The sequence below is a fragment of the Cryptomeria japonica genome, chromosome 4 (assembly GCF_030272615.1).
Source record: "Cryptomeria japonica chromosome 4, Sugi_1.0, whole genome shotgun sequence".
Classification (NCBI taxonomy): domain Eukaryota; kingdom Viridiplantae; phylum Streptophyta; class Pinopsida; order Cupressales; family Cupressaceae; genus Cryptomeria; species Cryptomeria japonica.
In genome coordinates this window covers 258,387,692-258,407,727 of record NC_081408.1, presented here as the reverse complement: position 1 = coordinate 258,407,727, position 20,036 = coordinate 258,387,692, and the positions used below count along the sequence as shown (strand labels likewise).

The window sequence follows — 20,036 nt, the reverse complement described above, 5'->3', positions numbered from 1 at the left end:
CAATAGGCACACCAGTGAACCATCTAAAGTCCCACCATAGGTTCTAACTTTTTATGCAATTTTATTAAAAAGAAATTTCTCTACTTAAATTGGTTAGAAATCATGTCTGAAGTTATTGAAAAGGTATGTTTATTTAAGCTGTACTAAAGTAGCTGTATCAAATTTTTATATATTATTAAATTTTTTTAAACTATCAGAAAATATATGTTGATTTTTAGCAATCAGATTAGCAGTATAGAACAGAAAACCAAACTAAAAATAAAGCACACACATAACACACTTATACCCTGGGAAAACCTCCCTCTTGGAAGTGAAAAACCCAGCTACAATATCTCAGATCTTTATTAGGCAATGACCAATTGAATCTTTACAGTGAAATTCAACACTTGAAGCTATCAGCAAACTAAACACAGTAATATCTTCCACCTAGGGCACATTGTAGTAGTGAACTTATCTGCAGATGTTGCTGTCACAAAGATGAAGTTCGCTGATGATGTCCACAGCCTTCAATCATAGTTTGCTGACCTTCAAGTGAAGACTGCTGTCAGAAAGGAAGGTTCGCTGCCTTTGGATGGAGTTCGCTGACCTTCATGGGTGTTCGCTATGCTTCCAAAGGTGTTCTCTGTGCATCTACAGAAATTCGCCGACTCCTGAATATGATTCACTAATCACGGAGATGATTTGCTGCTCTCTGGAGTAATTCGCTTGATAGCAGATAGGAATGTATTTTTACTGAATTGTGTAGGTTATATTTGTGACTTCAAGTCACTTCTTATTTATATGCTTCAAACTCCTTTGCCACCTAGGTCGGCCTTGGCGCCAAATTGCATTTACAATTTATATATTAAATAGGTCATGCCCCATAACATTTACATGACACATAAGTTGTACGCCCAAATAGGGCTAGATAAATATAAAGCCAAATTGCTAAGGCCAAAGGCCACTTAGCAATTAAGTGAACTACGTCGGCCCAAGCAAGGGATCCGACCTAGCTATAAATCAACACTCCCTCTTAGCTAGGGAGGATATCTTTTGAGTGACCAAGTCACATAGTGACTACCACCATGGCTACTCTCATGGATGAAACACATGATACATTCACCGTAGCTACTGCCAGAGGGTAAACAAACTCATCATGGAATTTCATCCATGATACCCACCATACCTACTCGCAGAGGGTGGAAAGGGCTTTAACCTCAGACTTCTCCCAGAGAAGAATACAACACCACCATGCCTACTTGCAAAGGGTGGAACGAGGGCTTTCACCTCAACCTTCTCTCGGAAGATTGCCTTAACCAAGGGCCTTCACCTCAATCTTTTCCCGAAAGATTGCCTTAACCAAGGATATGGCTTCCTCTGAAGCTGAAACAACAAACAAGCCCCCTTTGAAACTGAATACAACAAGCTCCCTCTAAAGCTGATGAGCTTCCTCTGAAGCTCCTTCTAACATTTGCTTCCTCTTAGAAAAGGAAGTCTTTATTTGGCTTTTGTTCCTTCTGAGAAGTTCCTATGACAACTTCTGCAGAGGAAGCAAGAGAAGTCCTGATTTTGCAATCCCGAGCAAAATGACCAAACTTATTACAATTAAAGCACTAGATGAGAGATAAGTCCTTCTTCCTTTTTGCTTTAGGAGCAGAAGAAGAACCTTTATCTCTATCCCACTTTCTTTCTTTACCTTTCTCCATATGCAAAGCAAGAACTTGATTTTCCACATCATAATGATCATGCCCAAGTCCTCTTGCAATTAGTCGTGACTTTTCTTATAAACAATCTGTCCTCAAGCGATCAAATTGTCGAAGTTCAATCCTTGCACTGATTCCTTGAATGAATGCTTCCCAAGATGATGGAAGACCATTGAGAGCCATCATGGATAGGTCGCTATCTTCAACAACTTTCCCAATGGAAGAGAGCTGATCCTTCAGATCAGAAATCCTCTTGAAGTATGCAGCTACACATTCTTCTTTTGCCATCTCGATGTGGTGAAGCTACTGCTTCAACGATAGGATGCGACGGGTGTTGTTGATCTCATACATCTTCTCCAAGGTGCTGAACATTTCTTTTGTTGTCTTTAGATTGGCGATGAGAGGCACGATATGATCCTTGATGAAATCCGCTATTATCCTTTGAGCTTGAAAGTCTTTCTCTCCAAGCTTCCCTTTCTCCTTCAGCTGAGGGCTTGGAAAACTCTTTGCTGATGAACTCAGAGAGATCATTCAATGCCATCATGATTTTGAATTTCCATGCAGTGAAATTGGATGCACCATCCAGTCTATCTTCAGCTCTAATGTATGATGCCATGCTGACTGAAGAATGGAATGATAGACTAAGGATGAAGACTTCCCGATAATCTGATCACAGTTAGTACGAACTTGGCTCTGATACCATGTTAGTTTTTAGCAATCAGATTAGCAGTATAGAACAGAAAACCAAACTAAAAGTAAAGCACACACATAACACGCTTATACCCTGGGAAAACCTCCCTCTTGCAAGCAAAAAACCCAGCTACAATATCTCAGATCTTTATTAGGCGATAACCAATTGAATCTTTACAATGAGCTTCAACACTTGAAGCTCTCAGCAAACTAAACACAATAATATCTTCCACCTAGGGCACATTGTAGTAGTGAGCTTATCTGCAGATATTGCTGTCACAAAGATGAAGTTCGCTGATGATGTCCACAGCCTTCAATGACAGTTTGCTGACCTTCAAGTGAAGACTCCTGTCAGAAAGGAAGGTTCGCTGCCTTTGGATGGAGTTCGCTGACCTTCAAGGGTGTTCGCTATGCTTCCAAAGGTGTTTGCTGGGCATCTACAGAAATTCGCCGACTCCTGAATATGATTCGCTGATCATGGAGATGATTTGCTGCTCTGGATAATTCGCTTGATAGCAGATAGGAATGTATTTTTACTGAATTGTGTAGGTTCTGTTTGTGACTTCAAGTCACTTCTTATTTATATGCTTCAAACTCCTTTGCCACCTAGGTTGGCCTTGGTGCCAAATTGCATTTACAATTTATATATTAAATAGGTAATGCCCCATTACACTTACATGACACATAAGTTGTACGCCCAAATAGGGCCAGATAAATATAAAGCCAAATTGCTAAGGCCAAAAGCCACTTAGCAATTAAGTGAACTAGGCCGGCCCAAGCAAGGGATCCGACCTAGCTATAAATCAAAAGTCATATGAAAGGGAAAAATATCATATCAAGGAACTGTAAATATTTAGTATTTCTCTGCATATGGCCATAGAATTTTGCATTTAAAAGACAAAAATAAAGTCATATATTATTTTACTTTATGTTTCGAAAAAACCACAGAACTATGGTCAGCTGGCAGGGCTGATTACACTCCCAAAGGGATGCACATCTCTTCTACGGCTGTCCATGGCCTCATGAGGCATGAGAACCCTGCAGAGGCAACCATAGCCCTAGAAGGGGATGATACTCATATATTTTTTCTCATTTATTATTTTTTATAAAAGAGGCAGTCCTGCTAGGCCTGTCCACAGCCCTATGGGACATGGCAACTCTGCGGGGATCATCATTTCTTTTTCACTTATTATTGTTTATAAGAAGATAAGATCTGATAAACTTAGATTAAAAAAAATGTAGATATATCACTGATACAAAGAGGAATAAATATCTGCAAATGATATATATACAAAAAAAAATTTTAAAAAATGGTTTGATCTTGCTTCCATGAGACTTCGAACATAAATAGATCAAGCTTAAAATCCTCATGTTTCTTCTTTACCTGAAACAAAACATGTTAGTATAATATACAATCCCTAGCCATAGAAATTAAAGCTAAATTTAAATTGAAACCCTAAATTTTTAGGTTCTATTGGCCAATGTTGGGAGAGGAAGATGAAGAGGCATGGAGTTGCCTCCCTATATTTCCATTTCCTCTCCTCTCCTTGCAACCTGTCAAAAGGAGGCTTCATGCAAAAACCTTCTTTTTAATAGCTTCATAAAGATTATCATTAGAGCAACCTATTGAGTTGACATAAAAGAGGTTGACCATAAATCTCATCCAATAGTACAGATTTGATACTAATCCATTTGAAAATATGACTTTAATTTAAAGCCCCTTTTTAGACTAAATAAATTTCAATTGCAATACTTGGGGTACAATGTGACTAATTGACATAAGTTATGAATAAAGTCCCTCTCTAAACTAATTAAATTTTAATTTCAAATTAAACCATTGGGGGACAATGTGGCTGATATTGGCATAATGTGATGGTTAAATTGTGGTAATGTGGTTCTTGCCACCAAGATTCAAACCACATGTGGTGTTATTGTTGAGTGTTTACATAAGGATGAAGTCCCTCGTTTGTGACCTCGTTGGTTCATAACTCTAGTACAAAAGAGTTTAACCCTTAAAAATAAAACAAAAATTCTTTGGGGGACAATATGAATAGCGGACGTAACTCAAGTCATAGCTAAAGTCACTTTATAAAGTTACCTTATTAAGTCTACTTATGATATTAAGTGAAACTGTAAAGTGATTAGTCACATTATAATTTGACTTTATATAGTGCTCCCTTATTAGTGTTGATTTTGTAACTAGGTTAGGAAAATAAATAGGATTCGGATTGCCTTAAGGCATCATCCGAATCCTTATAGGGCAGGGCCCTATCTATTGTATTTATATGTAATGTGTAAAACAAATAGGGCTGGGCCCTATTCCAATGTTGTCCGAATCCCAAAAGGGGGCTGGGCCCTGCTTCATTAAGGAGGCGTGTAAATAGGGCTGGGCCCTATCTCTATGTGCACAAACTCGAATAGGGCTGGGCCCTTTATCTCCTACACACCAAGCAACATGAAATATGTTCATCATATTATAGGGCCGACCCTATATCACTTCATGTAACGTGTGGCCCTAAATAGGTGCGCTCCCCTTGCAATATAACTTAATCATTATTAGTATGCCAAAATAGGGTAAGACATAAGGTAACGTGTAAGCCCTATAATTGTAATTAAGTCTTGGCACAAAACTTAAGGTGAAGCCGACTTGAATTGGTCTCCACGCCAAATATAAATAGAGATTAATATGTATGCATTCATCACTCTCAGTTTTCATCATCAATGTGAAGTTAGCTCTGCAAGATCTGCCCACTCATTCTGGAGGTTAGCGAATCCTCATTGAAGGCAAGCAAACCACTTCTGATCAAGGAATCAGCGAATCACTTCTGCCATCAGCATTTGCCATACATGCGATCTTGGACAGTAAATACTTGAAGAGGATAGCGAGTTCCTCTTGAAGGTCTACAAACATCATTAGGTCTGCAATCTTCAGTGAAGAACTATGAAGAGCTGGAAGCTGTATGCTGATGATATTCTTATATAAGAAAGAGATAAATCTGCTATCTTCTACTGTTACATTGTGCCCTAGCTGGGTTATGACTGTAACTCTAATTCTGCCCTAGGTTGACAGTTATATCAGATAAGTAATCTGATCTTTATTGCCATTGTATTCTACAATTAATAAAAGGATCTAGATCTGATTTGTTGCTGGGTTTTTCCTCCAAGAGGGAGGTTTTCCCAAGGTAGTCTTGTGTTGTGTGATCCTCTATTTGTATGCTTTACTGTGCAACTTTAGTTTTCTGTTTATTGTGGATAATCTGATCATGAAAACTAACAATTAGATTTTTTTAATTTTTCTACTTTTCTAGCCTAACCATTTTAGGACATCATTAAAACAGTGCCACCCAAGTGAACTTCTATAGAGGACTATTCCCAAGGATAGGTGCATTTTTCTGTCTAACCAAGACACACCAAATTGAACATATTAGTGGATGTCTTGATTGTCCAAAAATATTTCTGAATTGAAACACTCATCTATTCACAAGTAACCATTCCTCTTGTTAATAGAGACATACTCAAATATAGACAACAACACTCCTTAGGTGAAAAGAGAATCAACTAGCCGCAAGTACACATCTCCATCTATGCATTTAGACATGCTCAACTATCCAAAAGAACAAAAATTGAACTGCCAAGCCTCTCTTGCTCCACGAAGGGCCACAGTGAAAAAGTGGTGCCTCATGCAATGTACCATCTCTAAGCAAGAAGCTAGCTTGACATGGAAAAGATTCTTCCAACCTCCTCTTTCACCCCACTTAGTCCTAAATAGAGATATACCTCCTTACAGTAATGGTGGGGAGAGTATTGATTATGAACTACAAAATCATACTCTTCTATCTCACTTATGGCAATCAAAGGTTTATTTGTTATGTTCCACAAGGATGCATCCCCTATGTTGGTACCCCTGTACCCTTATCGGGGACGGTACGGGGACGCAAAGCTGGCTTTTATAAGTATCCTTCCCGTCCCCAAACTGAGTATAGTTTCAAAAATGATTTTGGGACATAGGGGACGGCCAGAAGTCCCCAAAACAGCCAAGGGGGTTCTAGAATTCCCCTAGCCATTCCAAGGACTTATGGTCATCCCCTATGTCCCACACCACTAAGTCCCTTGGCCATTCCAAGGACTTTTGGTCGTCCCCTATGTCTTAGGCCACTTTTGGACAGCCAGATTGAAAAAAAACTGCACATTTTTTAATTTGAAAAAGGACTGACCGGGCCCATGAGGATCCCCAAACCACATTAAACAATACCAAAACCTAATCTGACTATAAAACAACCAAAAGAAGACAAAGACATCCATTTTCAGATTTGCAAAGGAGAAAAGTAGCAAGAGAAGGAGCAATGACTCGGACTCGAGTTCTGATTTTGATTTAGACTCTTAGACCTACCATGTGCTGATTATGGACAGCAATATATTTTGTTAGTTCTATCATTTCAATATTATGGGCAGCTAATTATGGACTTCTATGTTTATTATTTACAGTTTATGTCATTTCATAATTGAAAATTGGAGCCTCTAAGCATTTTTGTTGTAATTCTAATAATATATGTATGCACATTGACAATGAAAGAATTTGAATTTTGTTAATTTGTTTGTCAATTCTCATGTCAAAATCTCAATTCAAAGCTAATGCTATGTATCTTCTGCAATGTCTATGATGAATGCTTTATTAATGTTATAATATGCATATTTGAAATTTCTCTATATTTTTTAAAATTCCCCTATTTCTTTAACAGTTGTCCCCTGCCATCCCATATCATCCCCATCCCTAAAACTCAGTGGAACAAGGATGCATCCTCTTTGATTACAACAGAAACATTTAAAAACTTTAGTCTTCCCTACTAAAATGACAAGACTTTTTCTTGATAAGAAAAGAAATTTTTCCATTAATCAAGTGATTTTTCTTGACTTGATTTTCTTCATCAATCAAGGAAGAAATCACAATTTCCAAACTTAGATTGAGTTTGTTTAGTGCAGTATACTACTCGATAAAATAGCTTTAGCATCATCTTCAATCATAGAATATAATACTAGCAAGTTTATCGAGAAGAGATTGAAATGTACTTATGTGCTAAACAATACTTTCACTTTCATTCATCTTCAAGCCAAAGAGTTTTTGCTTGATTGATATCTTGTCACTAGAAGATTGTAAGTTAAAAAATGTATTGAGATCATCTCATACTTGCTTTGAAGTTTTTGTAAGATCTATGTGATGGAAGTATGCATCATTAATCCGAGATCAATCAAAGTTGTTTTTCAATCATTCATTGTGCATATTGTGGCTTAATTTATGGCTGTTGGGTTTCCAACCACAATATCACATAGATCCCTTTCAATTATAACGTAGGTTGCCGGTTGCCGGTTGCCGGTTCGGGTTCGGATTCAGGTTCGAAGAACTGATTTGCTAGTATGGAAAATTTTTGAAATGGGGTTTGGGTTCGTTAGTACATATGTATGTATACATGTATATATATATGTGTGTGTGTGTGTGTGTGTGTGTGTGTGTGTGTAGCCTACAAGCATGAATTAAGATTAGAATGTCACATAATAGGACTCGATCTGTTCTATCAATTGCCTATGCCTAGCAGATAGATAGGGGTCTCTACTTACTTTGTCTTCGCTACAGATATTATATAAACAACAAAAACACCATAAACTTGTAATCATAGCATCATGATCATACCATCATATACTTCAAGTTCAACATCAAAATATTAAAATGATAATATCAAGTTCAAGTATCATTGTTTCAAAATTCAACTTGCAACAATTGGAACTTTATACTAAGTTTAATTGTTTAAACTTTAAATCATCTAATCTTCTTCTTCTTCATCATCTTCTTCTTCTTCTTCTTCAACGGCATTAGTTGATTCACCAATACTACCAAGGCCAATGGGATCAGCTGCACCAATAACATTCTCGCTGTCCAAGTCCTCCAATGCAGCAACTGCAAGCTGAGAAGTGGAAGCATCCAAGTCCGTATGCTCTGCATTCATTTCCCACATCTTTGACTCACCTTCTTTGTATTCATTCTGCCTGTGTGAAAGGAGACGCAAGATGGAATGCACGTATACTAAGTTCTCCACTCTTTTTTATTGCAACCTATTGTGCTTTACAGAGTGGGTGAAAGAATATGTGCTCCAATTTCTTTCTGATGCAGATGAACTAGCAACCTATGAAGACAAGACAAAGTAAACAATTAAAACTAAATTATTAAAGTTATAAAATTTCTAGCAACCTATGAAGACAAAGTAAATTAAAATTATAAATAAAACTTACTTGTGATTAATTTTGATTGCGAAGGGTTGTAGCAATTAGAATCGTTGGCCATGGAGGTACCACTAACTATGGGCATCCTTCTTAAATCAATGACGGATAGTGTCAATACTTAGACCTCTTGCATTCACAAACTCTATGAACTCATCTGAAATCAAATCTTGCATATCATCATCAAGAAAGAGTCTCAGGAATGTTGCCTTGTACCCATCAAACTCCTCTAAATCTCTATATGGTGGAAGCCTTCCCGACATATCAAGAAATTGGTTGCTATAATATTTTGGTGTTAATGCATAGGCAAGAAGATGTAGAGTGGTGATCTTGTTCCATCGTTATACAACAATCACTTGCAAATGTTTTAAGGTCTCTTGAGGGTCTTTCTCTTTGTTATTTATGATTTTTTTCATCTTCTCAAGCATTGATTTGATGTCATCATACACCTCTCCAATGCAAGGCCTATCCATGTCAATGTAGCGAAGCAAGCTCATAATGGGCTCGGTAAAGCAAGGAGATACTCCACATTTTCCCACCACCAGTCATCCAATATCCTTACCCTAACTTTTTCTACCCTCCCAATGCCGCTTTTCTTCCATATAGATCAATTATTGCTGATCCCCATATTGCGAAGTGGCGCTTTCACTTCTACAAGTCGTCTCAAGATGATTAAGTTAGATGCAGAACGGGTCTCAACAACTTGTAATAAAAATTAGAGCAAAAAAATACAATTAAATAAAGACAAACATGTAAAAATAATACACATTACACAATCAAGTTTTGAAAATTAGAAAATGTAAAATACTAATTTTAGCTTCAATAGCTCCAAATTTACGAATAATTTGCAAATTCCTTGAGACATGTGATGGTTCGTGATGAAAATCTGGATGTCCTCAACCTCTGCATACATGTCTTCGATCCACCCAATTTTATTCCCAATATTTTGTAGCATAAGATTGAGTGAATGGGCCGTGCAGTAAATTGCCCATCTTTTGCTTGCCCCTCACAATCCACAGATTTCAAAATCATTGCCCCTTTAGGGGACACCGCTATGACATTGATCAAGGGATAGTTTCTTGAATCTTTCCACCAATCTTAAACAATGGATACCCATATCGCAATCCATTAATCCCTTATGGGCTTCAATGCATCCTCAGCCCCCTTGACCTCTCTTTCCAACAAGGTGTTGTGTATCTTCTCATAGTCGAGGCCCTTATACCCTTTGGAGCTTCATTGACACTTTTCAGTATCTTCTTCCAATATGGGGAGCGAACAACACTGAAAGGCAACCCAATTGCATATATACATCTTGCTATATCCTAGTCCGCAATGTCCCGACTCTCATTTTGAAATGAAGTTTCCAAAGGAAACTTTCTTTTGTGTGGAATGGGTCCTTGAGTTTCAGTGTCAAGTTTAGCTGCAGTAGTATAAAAGGGGTGGTCTTCTATCACAATATTCGAAGATGGGGGTTGCATTCCCTTTGATTTGTTTTTAATGGCCATCTTTTGTCTATGTGCTTCTCTCTCTTCCGTCTCTTCATGCTTCATGATATATTTTAATACTATCTCATTTGGTATAGGAGCATTTTTTTTCTGAGGCATTTCTTGACTCCTCTACCAAGTATTCCACACAAATGGCCTGCCACCCTAAAATATGAACTATTGCTTTCTTTATCACAACCCCAACATTTCCAACGGAATCCCCCACCTCCTCAAAGGGATCTTATGATATCAACAAACTTCCACAAAGGAGAATCAAAATTTGGTTGTTGTTCATTATCGGCATTGCCTATGGAGGAAGAGGTAGATGCCATTGTATTCCTATGGGAAGAAATTTTATACACATTCAAAATAAAAACAAGAGAATGGAAAGAAAAATAGGTAGATCTTTTGGACAATTATGAATCAAGGATAAATGAAAAAATTTAAAGAAATTAAACAAAAACAAAATAAAATGAAAAAACACTTACCTCTTTCACCCAATAGAAGCTTGCCAAGGAGTAGGAATGAAGCACAGACACTTGATCAAGCTTCACAAATCGATCTTCCAACTCCCTCTTGCTCAACCAAACTTTTGCTCAATCAACTATTTGCTCTAGCTCAAAAGAAAACAATCTATTTGCACACCAAATGAGACATAAAACCCACCATAAGTAGATTATAAATCTGCTCTTTAGTGTTGTGGATGCCCAAAAATTATTAAATTTGCAAAAAAATCAGATTTTTGGTGGACTTTTCCACCTAGTTCGCTTGTGGTTCGTCCAAATTTGCCTGCCTCTGACAAGTTCGAACCATGCCCCGTGGATACGGACCCTGTCCAATCCCACAGGCAGACCGACCTGGACCAAAACCCAGGTTGAACCAAACTAGAACCAGGCGCCCAGAGCAGTGAACCATACATCCTGCATTATAACCAATTGCATTGTAATTTTCCACCAAAGAAAACCATGCCCACCAAGCTTGGCAAGAACATATGATTTCTCCATTTATATTTAAGAACTTAATTCCTTATATCTCAATTAGAAAAAGGAACAAGAAAATTTTGAAAATATGACCTTTCAAACATGCTAATATTAATTAGAGTTTTTCTTTCCAATTCCCTAGCACACTTCAACACCACCGCATACCTAATAGATAAAATCACATACTAAATCATTGTTTTCTAACTCCATACCAATGAATTAAAACCCACATATTCATAGAGTCCATCAGAAGCTCCCATATCTAGATGAAGTAATGGCTTATTCCTCTTTCCCATTCAAACTATAAGCCTCACATGAGCAAACACAAAAAGCAGATTACACCACACATACTTCAGAAAATAATACATTCAACAGCAAAAATTTTGTGAATCCAACATGTGGTGGTTTGTAATATCATATTCATGGCTTGACTTGGAAAGGAGACACTGGTGGTGAAAGTGTGGCATTGCTTTCATCTTCTTCCCACATTGGCTGGAGCCTCGATACAAATGTTAAAAAAACAATACATCACATTCACTTTCGAATTCTCATGCTTGGTGCAAAAAAATTGACTTTTATTCAACAAACAAACAAACTTCATCCTAACTCTAGTGATCTCCATTTGCACTCTAAAACACATAAAGCAATACAACAAGCACTACTTGCATTCATTATCCAATTTGGAGAATCTTGCATGTTGTTGGTCACAACTTTCCAATTCACACATCATCATATATAGACCTCACATCATTCCAATTTTTGACACTCCCTTCAACATTCTATGGGCTTCTTATTTCCACAACTTCACATAGGACAAGGTACTAATGATATTTTGATACTATACTGAAAAATGGCAGAGCATACAAAACTCCCAATTATACCATGATTGTAGACAGAACAACAAAATGATATATTATTCTTCAGGAATGGTTCGACATTATATGCACTTAGCTTATAAAAACCTTTTACTTTACCTACCTGAACTACCTTATAGCAAATTATTCCCATCCAACTACCACAGCCAACAACATAAAACTAATAATATACTAACTATACTAACTTTATTTACTAAGCTACATACTAACCTACATACTACATACTAACATTATTTAGGTGATATCACCATTAGTGCTGCCCAATCAATTGTTGCAAGTCCTAGTTGAACAAAGTTGTAGCCTAGGTTAAGATTATTAATATAAACAAATGAATGAGATAAGACAAGCAATATGCATCTTATAAAGAAAGTGCCACACTGTACCAATTCAAGACACATCCTGTTACAACCAGCTCATTGAAGAGCTGCAACCACCTTACAAAATATTTATTAATAACCTACAACTAGCCACCTAATTTATTACATACAAGTGTAAACATACACTTTACTATATCATTATATTAATATATTTAAATACTAATAAGATTATATTGCTGCAATTTGCAAATTTTTTTTTTTTTTGGTCAATAAAGGCAAAGCCAAGTAGTTTTATATTCATTAGCATATTCAAATACAAAATAATGCCATACGAGCAGTATCAACCAGTCATTGAACGAGTCTAAACAGAGAATTAGGAAATAAAACAAAATGGAGGATTCATACCTCCACCAAGTCCATATTGTACTAAAAAAACATAAGACCAAGAGACTTCCAAAAAGAAACTAAATTCTAATCAACAAAGCTTAAACCTAGCTTGAAGCCCTTTGTTCTTGTCTATCCAAACAGGTTCCAGCATGACCACCATTTCTGCAGAGCAGAGGGCGGCCTCTGCCTCTACCACGGCCTCGACCCCGTCTACAGCTACCTGCTCCAATTCGGCCCCTACAAGAGCGCCCTCAGCCACAAACTCCCTCATTTTCCATTTTAGATTCCACCAGCCCGTCACCATTCCCATTACCACCTTCAGCTACATTTTGATTTTCTGCCAACCCAAGTCCACTATTCTCCTCATCAACTTCAAGCAAGCCATTCAGAATGGCAAAATCTTTAAAAATCACCTCCTTATCCTGGTCTAAGGACATATTGGTCAGAACCTGCCATTTGAGATAATTTGTCGCCATACTAGCTAACTATCTGTGACTCTTGAGCGCAGGTCCTTTTAAGTCCAGAAGAAGATGGTAAAAATTTACGGTGTCTCCGAGTTCACTCAAAGTATCAAGATCCCCTAGTCTAGGCGAGCCCGCACCCTTCAATGCATATTTTAAAGTTCTTTCTAACCTGCCAAGCAATTCTGCCTCAAACAATTCCGTAGCTAAAGCTCTAACGTCATATTTAGAAATGTCGCAATCCAGTAAAGAAGCGACAAATCTGGATGAAATCTACGTATTATCTCTATAATACTCCTTCCTATCTAGATGACCTTGTTCAAGCACCATTTTTGTTGCCAAAATCACCATAGGGTTGACAGTGCAGAGAATTCGCTTAAGCCTCAAGTCCGAAATTTTCTTAAAGGAGCACTGTCAAATAGGACTGGTTAGAGAAATTGGAGTGTCGAACCCAAAACAGGCAACTGGGTCCGAGAAGATTCTTATGATGATTCTGGAAGAGCCCTCAGAGGATTCTGCCATCGTCAAGAAGAAAACCAGAGCTCTGTTTTTCTAGGCGAGATGGAGAAAGATTGATTTTGAGGAAATAACTTAGCCAAGAAGCTAGGAATAATGATTATGACAGACAGTACCACTTGTTCTGTCATCATTAATGAAGGCAGCCGACATCTCCTTGCATACATGCCATATTGAAACAAAACACTTTCCAACGGAATGAAAAGTCAGAGAAGATAATTTAATGTGTTAACTACTCCATCCAAATCAGGCACAAAACAAGGCAAGTGAGCTATAAAGCCGCCGTTAGTAAAGCATACGTGAGCTTGCTTGGGGATCAAAAAAATTTATTTCATGTTTGTATCTCCAAAAATAGCAGAATGGGTGAAATGGAAGATTGATGTGGGAGTTGGTGGCGCAAACAAAATGGAATGTTCTTTAAGACACTTCGCAATATTGTTTGTAAAGGACATATTGTTGAAGGATGCATTGTAAAGCATCACTAGACACTTGGCGTGAAATGGAAAGGAATCTATGACAACTTATGATGTTGTAAGGAGTGTTTGATGCATCTATGATGATGTATAAGAAGTTGGTTGTCTCTTTTGGACTTGTCAAGTTGCTATTTTTCCTTGTAGTGAAGTTGGAGTACCACATTGGTGAAAACAGTCGAAACCCTGCTAGAATGATGTTTGTAACTCTCATATACAAAGCATGAGGTTGCTTTCCATGTTGACCACTTAGATAATGATTATGAGTTGATGATTTGTACTTTCTAATACTAATTGGTGACGTTGTTTGCTTGATTTATAAAAGCAAGCACATGGCTAGTAGTATATGGTAGAATTGGAGCAAGGAGGTATTGGAAATTTGGAATGGTATTAGGATTTCTACCATAGATGTTGGATGGTATAATCTTTCTACTGTTTATTTCTTTATGTAATATGCAATATGGCTATGGATGTGTAGATACAAGTGTGAGATGAGACAAGTTTTATGTAAAAGGAAAAACTTGTGTATAATGTTACTGGTTGAAGAACAGGGTGTTAGAGATGGGTGTTGATCTCCATAATATTGAAAATGGCTCTTTGTATTGTAAATGTTTATCTGGGCATTGGTATGCCACTCTTTAAGTTCTTTGTATAGAGTGCCTTTATCTTTTGTCATGCATTTTTATCTCTTTTAGTTGATTGAACCATTTAATGAAAAATTCTCATTAGTTTCCTTAAAAATTCTCCAACCAAGCATTTTCTTTTGTAATTCTGTCAATTTACTGTTGGACCAGTTTTGATTCAACACAAAACATTGCTGGTTTGAAATTGATAGGTGGTTTGGGTTCATTTTTTGGTTTGGGTTCAATCTTCGTGGATTCAACTCAACAGCTTTTCATTTTTAGGGACATAGTACTCATATATAGTCGTTTTCTTATTCTTTCCCTAAGGTAATACTTGTGAAATTTCAGGATGTTCTATCTGAATAGATAGCAAGTATATTTTAGTTCCTGAAAGATGGATTTGACTAATGTCCAAATTGGCTAGGTTATTTTTATTCCACATCTGAAAATATCTCCATGTCTTTTATATGTTAGTTCTTCACCTCTTGCAGCGTATTATCACTTCTTTGACACTCGAAACTGATGTCACGAACAATGGGCTGAACTTCCCTTATATAATTTTGTTAGATTCAACAACAATAACTTGCATTCAACACTGTTCTCTGTAACTGTTAGTACAGCAATTATAACAGCACAGACCAAACAACTATAAACACAAATGACAGCAAGAGAATGATGATTAATCCTTCAAATGGGTGTGGCTTTTGATGATATCTTCTCAAAATAATAATTAACTTAAATATGTTCAGCATCTTAATGAACCTTAGCTTACTCGGTACTCAACTATATGCCTAGAGAACCCAAGTACCTTCTAAGCTGCCTCACATGATGTCAATGGATGCTGTAAAGTTAGCAACTATTTACCTATGTCTGCCATCTGAAAATTTGTGAAATTGGCACATTTAATGTGAATAATATGAGTTAAATTTCTGTGTATGATGGAATAAATAAAGCCTCAGTTTAAAGTTTCATTTTATGTCATTTCAATTCCCTAACTGTTTCCATCCTTGTGCTGATCACAAACAGTATAAAGATGTGATATGCCAGACCATTGAATATGACCAAGAAAGGTTTGTGATGGTTTGGCTGTAAACTAGTACTTATTTATCTGACCAGGCTACTTAAGTATTTTGGGTCTCCCTCTACTACTCATATGTAATGTTTTTTGGGTCGAAGTCTCTACATTGGTTTTCTGTTACAATTTGAATCCTACCTATGGCAAGATTTTTAGAATATACTCCTTGAGCACAGTGTTCTGATTGTTACCAGCAATAATACCTACAAAAATAATCCAGAAGAAAGAGGGATAATTGTTCCAGCACCTGTAAGCAACACGGTGTGCAGCAAATGTCACTTCTCTAATCTCTCCAGAGCCTAGTTCTATTGCCTGTGCCGATGGTGAAAATGAATATTCCTGCCATGCCCAAGAATTATAAAGCATAAGTATGTGGCCACATGGTGCTTATTAACTTGTTATCTAGAAATCAAATAGAACAAAAAAGGTAATAAATTAGTAACATTTTTGAGAAGTCACTATAATGTAAAACTTAGAAGATAGATATAGCTTAACACATCATGCCTAGATTTGAGGTTGATCTGGTTTCTATGATTTACCAAGAGACCAGCACTAGATTGCTGGTGTTCACGTGTTATAAGCAAAAGTAAAATATAAGAACAAATGCAATGTAAACATAACTGCAAAAGCATACTGTACATTAATAGAGATTGATGGTAATGAAGTTTCCAACAGCAAAGTGAAGAGTAACATAAATGTAAATTTGATAAACATAATAAACAAAATCCTTGTAGACATAGAACATAGTATGATGGTTTGCTGCAGTCATCTGAAGGTGGCAAGGTACATGTGAAGAAATCCTTTTACCTCAAGGTTGGGCTGTGATGAAATTTGTCTGCTATGTTCTACTTGTTAATTTGTAATAGACATCTTGAAACAAATTTCAGCCAAGATAAAAAAGGAGCACCACCACAGCAGGTAAAATGACTCATATTTAATGAACTGACCTTCCATGCATTACCCACATTTATTTAGAGGTTGCAGTTGTTTTGTGGTCTGTATACAATATGTATTGAACTCAAATTTATTCAGAGGTTGCTCTGTTTTTTTTATCTATGATATGTATTTAACTCAAACTTTGATTTATATATCATGGAAATTAGTAATATGTTCTACAAATTCAGTGTATATGTGTGTTTTTAAAAAATATTTTAAGAAATTATATATTTTCAAATGTTTGATAAATTTTCTGAGTTTTTGCCAATTGTTTCCCAAGCTTCAAGTCCTGAGTTTTAAAAAAAATTGGACCAGCCAGGTCATTGTCAAGTCCGTTTTTCAACTATTTATATACATGTATATACACATATATGCATATATGTATACACACACACACATACACACATACATATACATATATATACACACACACTAAGTCACAGGATACAGCGATTTTCATGGATGAGGTTCGAATTTAATCGAATTTCAAACTTCTATAAAAAAATCGAATTTAATCGAATTTCCTCTATAAAGCACTGCTATCCGCCTCTAAACACAACTCAGCTGGTCATGGGTATTCTTTGTATATGCTTTGTATCTATTGGGTCATGGGTGTCTGCAACTGCTGGGTCGCCCTCAGATTTTCTCCAACAAGGGTCGCTATTCTGATAATTTATTAGAAGTATACATATATTTAAAAATAAACAAAATTATAGAAGGCGAATTTTATCCAAATTTTTTTTCGATTTTTCCCTTGTCGAATTTCATCCGAATTTCATGGCTGTCGAATTCGAACCTTGTGACTTAGCACACGCATATATACACATTTATATGTGTATTTACATGTATACATATATATGTATACATGCATACATACATACATGTAAGCATACATCCATCCATTCATGTATGCATGCATACATACATTCATACATATATACATGCATGCATACAACCATCCATCGATACATACATACACATACATTCATGCATGCATGCAAATATCCATACACACATACACGCGTACATACGTACATACATACATACATACATATATGTGTGTACACAATGTCTCCAACTCTCTTGAAAATGGTGTACCAGTATCCATCCCCATCTCCTGTACCAGTTCCATCCTCCATCTCATGCTAACTATGTTAATAGGTTATAGCCTATAGGCAAACATAACACATCGCTATACATACTGGAATGTCCCACTCAGAATTCCAGTATTTAACACAGAAAATTCCCGAACTGAAAAGACTCAGATTTTTCCAATTTGCTTACACTGAGAACAAATATATAACAAAGGAAAAGTTCAGTATTACATGCACATTTTAAGCACACAGCCAAAATGGATTAATTCTACAAGTTCGGGTAGATAGTGACAGATTATCACATTCAGATTTACTGGCCGACTCAGGCATAGCACTCTACAGATCTCAATATTCTGAAATATGCAGAATTTTTAATGTAGCTTTATAACACACTGTTACCAGCACTTGGTCTGTGACACCAGATCATCCCTTGAGCTAATTCCCATCTTCTCTCCTGACTGCAAGGAATAGTTCTGAGGTTTGATGCATTATCAGATAACTGAGATCGCTCCTCCTTTTGTCAAGCAGTCCTGTTTTCTTGATGTTGATAGACATACAACAAAGGAGGCAATTTACATCAGCGCGAGAGTTACTACGCTCTGAAACTTGAGTGAATATAGAATCATCTACAGCAAGCACCAACAAATGACTCAGGAAAGGCAGAGAGCTGAGTGTAAATGGATGGATAATGGGTAGGGGTATCATCCCACCTGATTAGAATCTCCTAAGGGTTTCATCTTAGAAGACCAGCATTCACAAATAAGATTCTTCAATGCCCAAAACCTAAGTTTACCAGATTCTGCAAAAAATCCCACGGGTCCTGGTTCGGTTCGCACCAAATACTGGTCTGTTACAAATTCTCCCCAAATTCTGTCAGGGTTCGTTTTTGGCCCAGCAAATTCTCTCAGAGGAACCCTGGCCGAATTTTGGCATATTTGGAACAAATTTCAGTTCCAGCGGCAGAACCCAGGAAGAATTTGGGTGAAAAGGACATTTTTTTAACTTTTTAAAAAAAAAAAATTGCCTAATTTAGTCTATTCGACCCTCCAACCCTAAATTAGACCACTAAAAAGGTCAAATAGGTAAAACTTGGTCTATGTGCATTCAAACTTGAGGCTCCTAACACACAAAGACAATACCTGCAAACAAGGGGAGGCAAAGCATTGGGATGTTGAACCAGAGCATGCAGAGTTGGATGATTCAATTGCCCACCTTAATGCACTTGGAGTTGATGATGATAATGATGAGCTACTTAGTGATCATGAGGCTGCTCCCGAGGCTGAGATTGCTAGTACCACTGCCAGTGGCACTGTTTGTGTTTCTAATTTGCCACAGGAGGATGATGATGATATGTTTGATGACTTTTGATGATATTTGATCAGTGATGGCTGATTGTTAATGTTGACATTATTATTTTTTAACATAAACATTGATATGGTGGTGTATTTTGGCATTTTGCTATGTTATTTGCCATTCGGACTGAAAGTCTACAACATTAATAATTTAATATATATGGTGGTGTATTTTGCTATTTATTTGCTGCTGCATATATGTATATATTTTTATTTTTTTATTTCTATATATTTTTGTACGGACGAACCCAAAGCGAACCGGAACCCAAAGCGAACCCGAACCCACCTCCCAAAAACAATGAACGAATTTGCGAACCAGAATCTCAAACCAGAATCCGAACCAGAATCCGAACCGGCAACTTAGCCCAAAACCATGAATCGATGCGCTATATATAATAAAATTTGTATAAGTTGGCCTCATGAATAAACTGAACCAGGATGGTAACAGTGAGCTAGCCCAGGAGCAAAAATAAATTTATTTATGTAATGTCCCCATTTTTGCGACTTCCTAAGGCAAATGATTTCTAGCAAGGTTAGCCTATGGATAGGGGTTCCTGTAGGCTAATGCAGTGGACAATGGACCCATTCAGAGATGTCAGGTGACTTTCGAGGGTGCCTATGAGGCATTTCCAAAGCTCTGAGCCAGTTTCCTATTTTTTAGGAAGGGCTCCTATTTTATAGGTTGGGACTGGCAATTCACCCAGAGACCCGGTGAGCATTTTCAGTTGTTCGAACACTGTCTCTGTCTCCTATTTTTCTGGACGGTTCCTAATTTTTAGGAGCAGACTGGTAGTTCGCCTATTGACCTCCCGAAGGTCAGGGAG

The 20,036-nt window shown here is 37.0% G+C and overlaps 1 protein-coding gene across 2 annotated transcripts in view; it reads right to left on the bottom strand.

The window, feature by feature from the left end:
- LOC131065560 (uncharacterized) overlaps positions 1-20,036 on the bottom strand; it is a 151,264-nt gene that overhangs the window by 15,887 nt on the left and 115,341 nt on the right. For both annotated transcript variants that reach the window (XM_058000108.2, XM_058000109.2), the window contains exon 23: positions 16,078-16,169. In XM_058000108.2, coding sequence (XP_057856091.2) covers positions 16,078-16,169 — 92 coding nt within the window. The remainder of the gene's footprint in view (positions 1-16,077; positions 16,170-20,036) is intronic.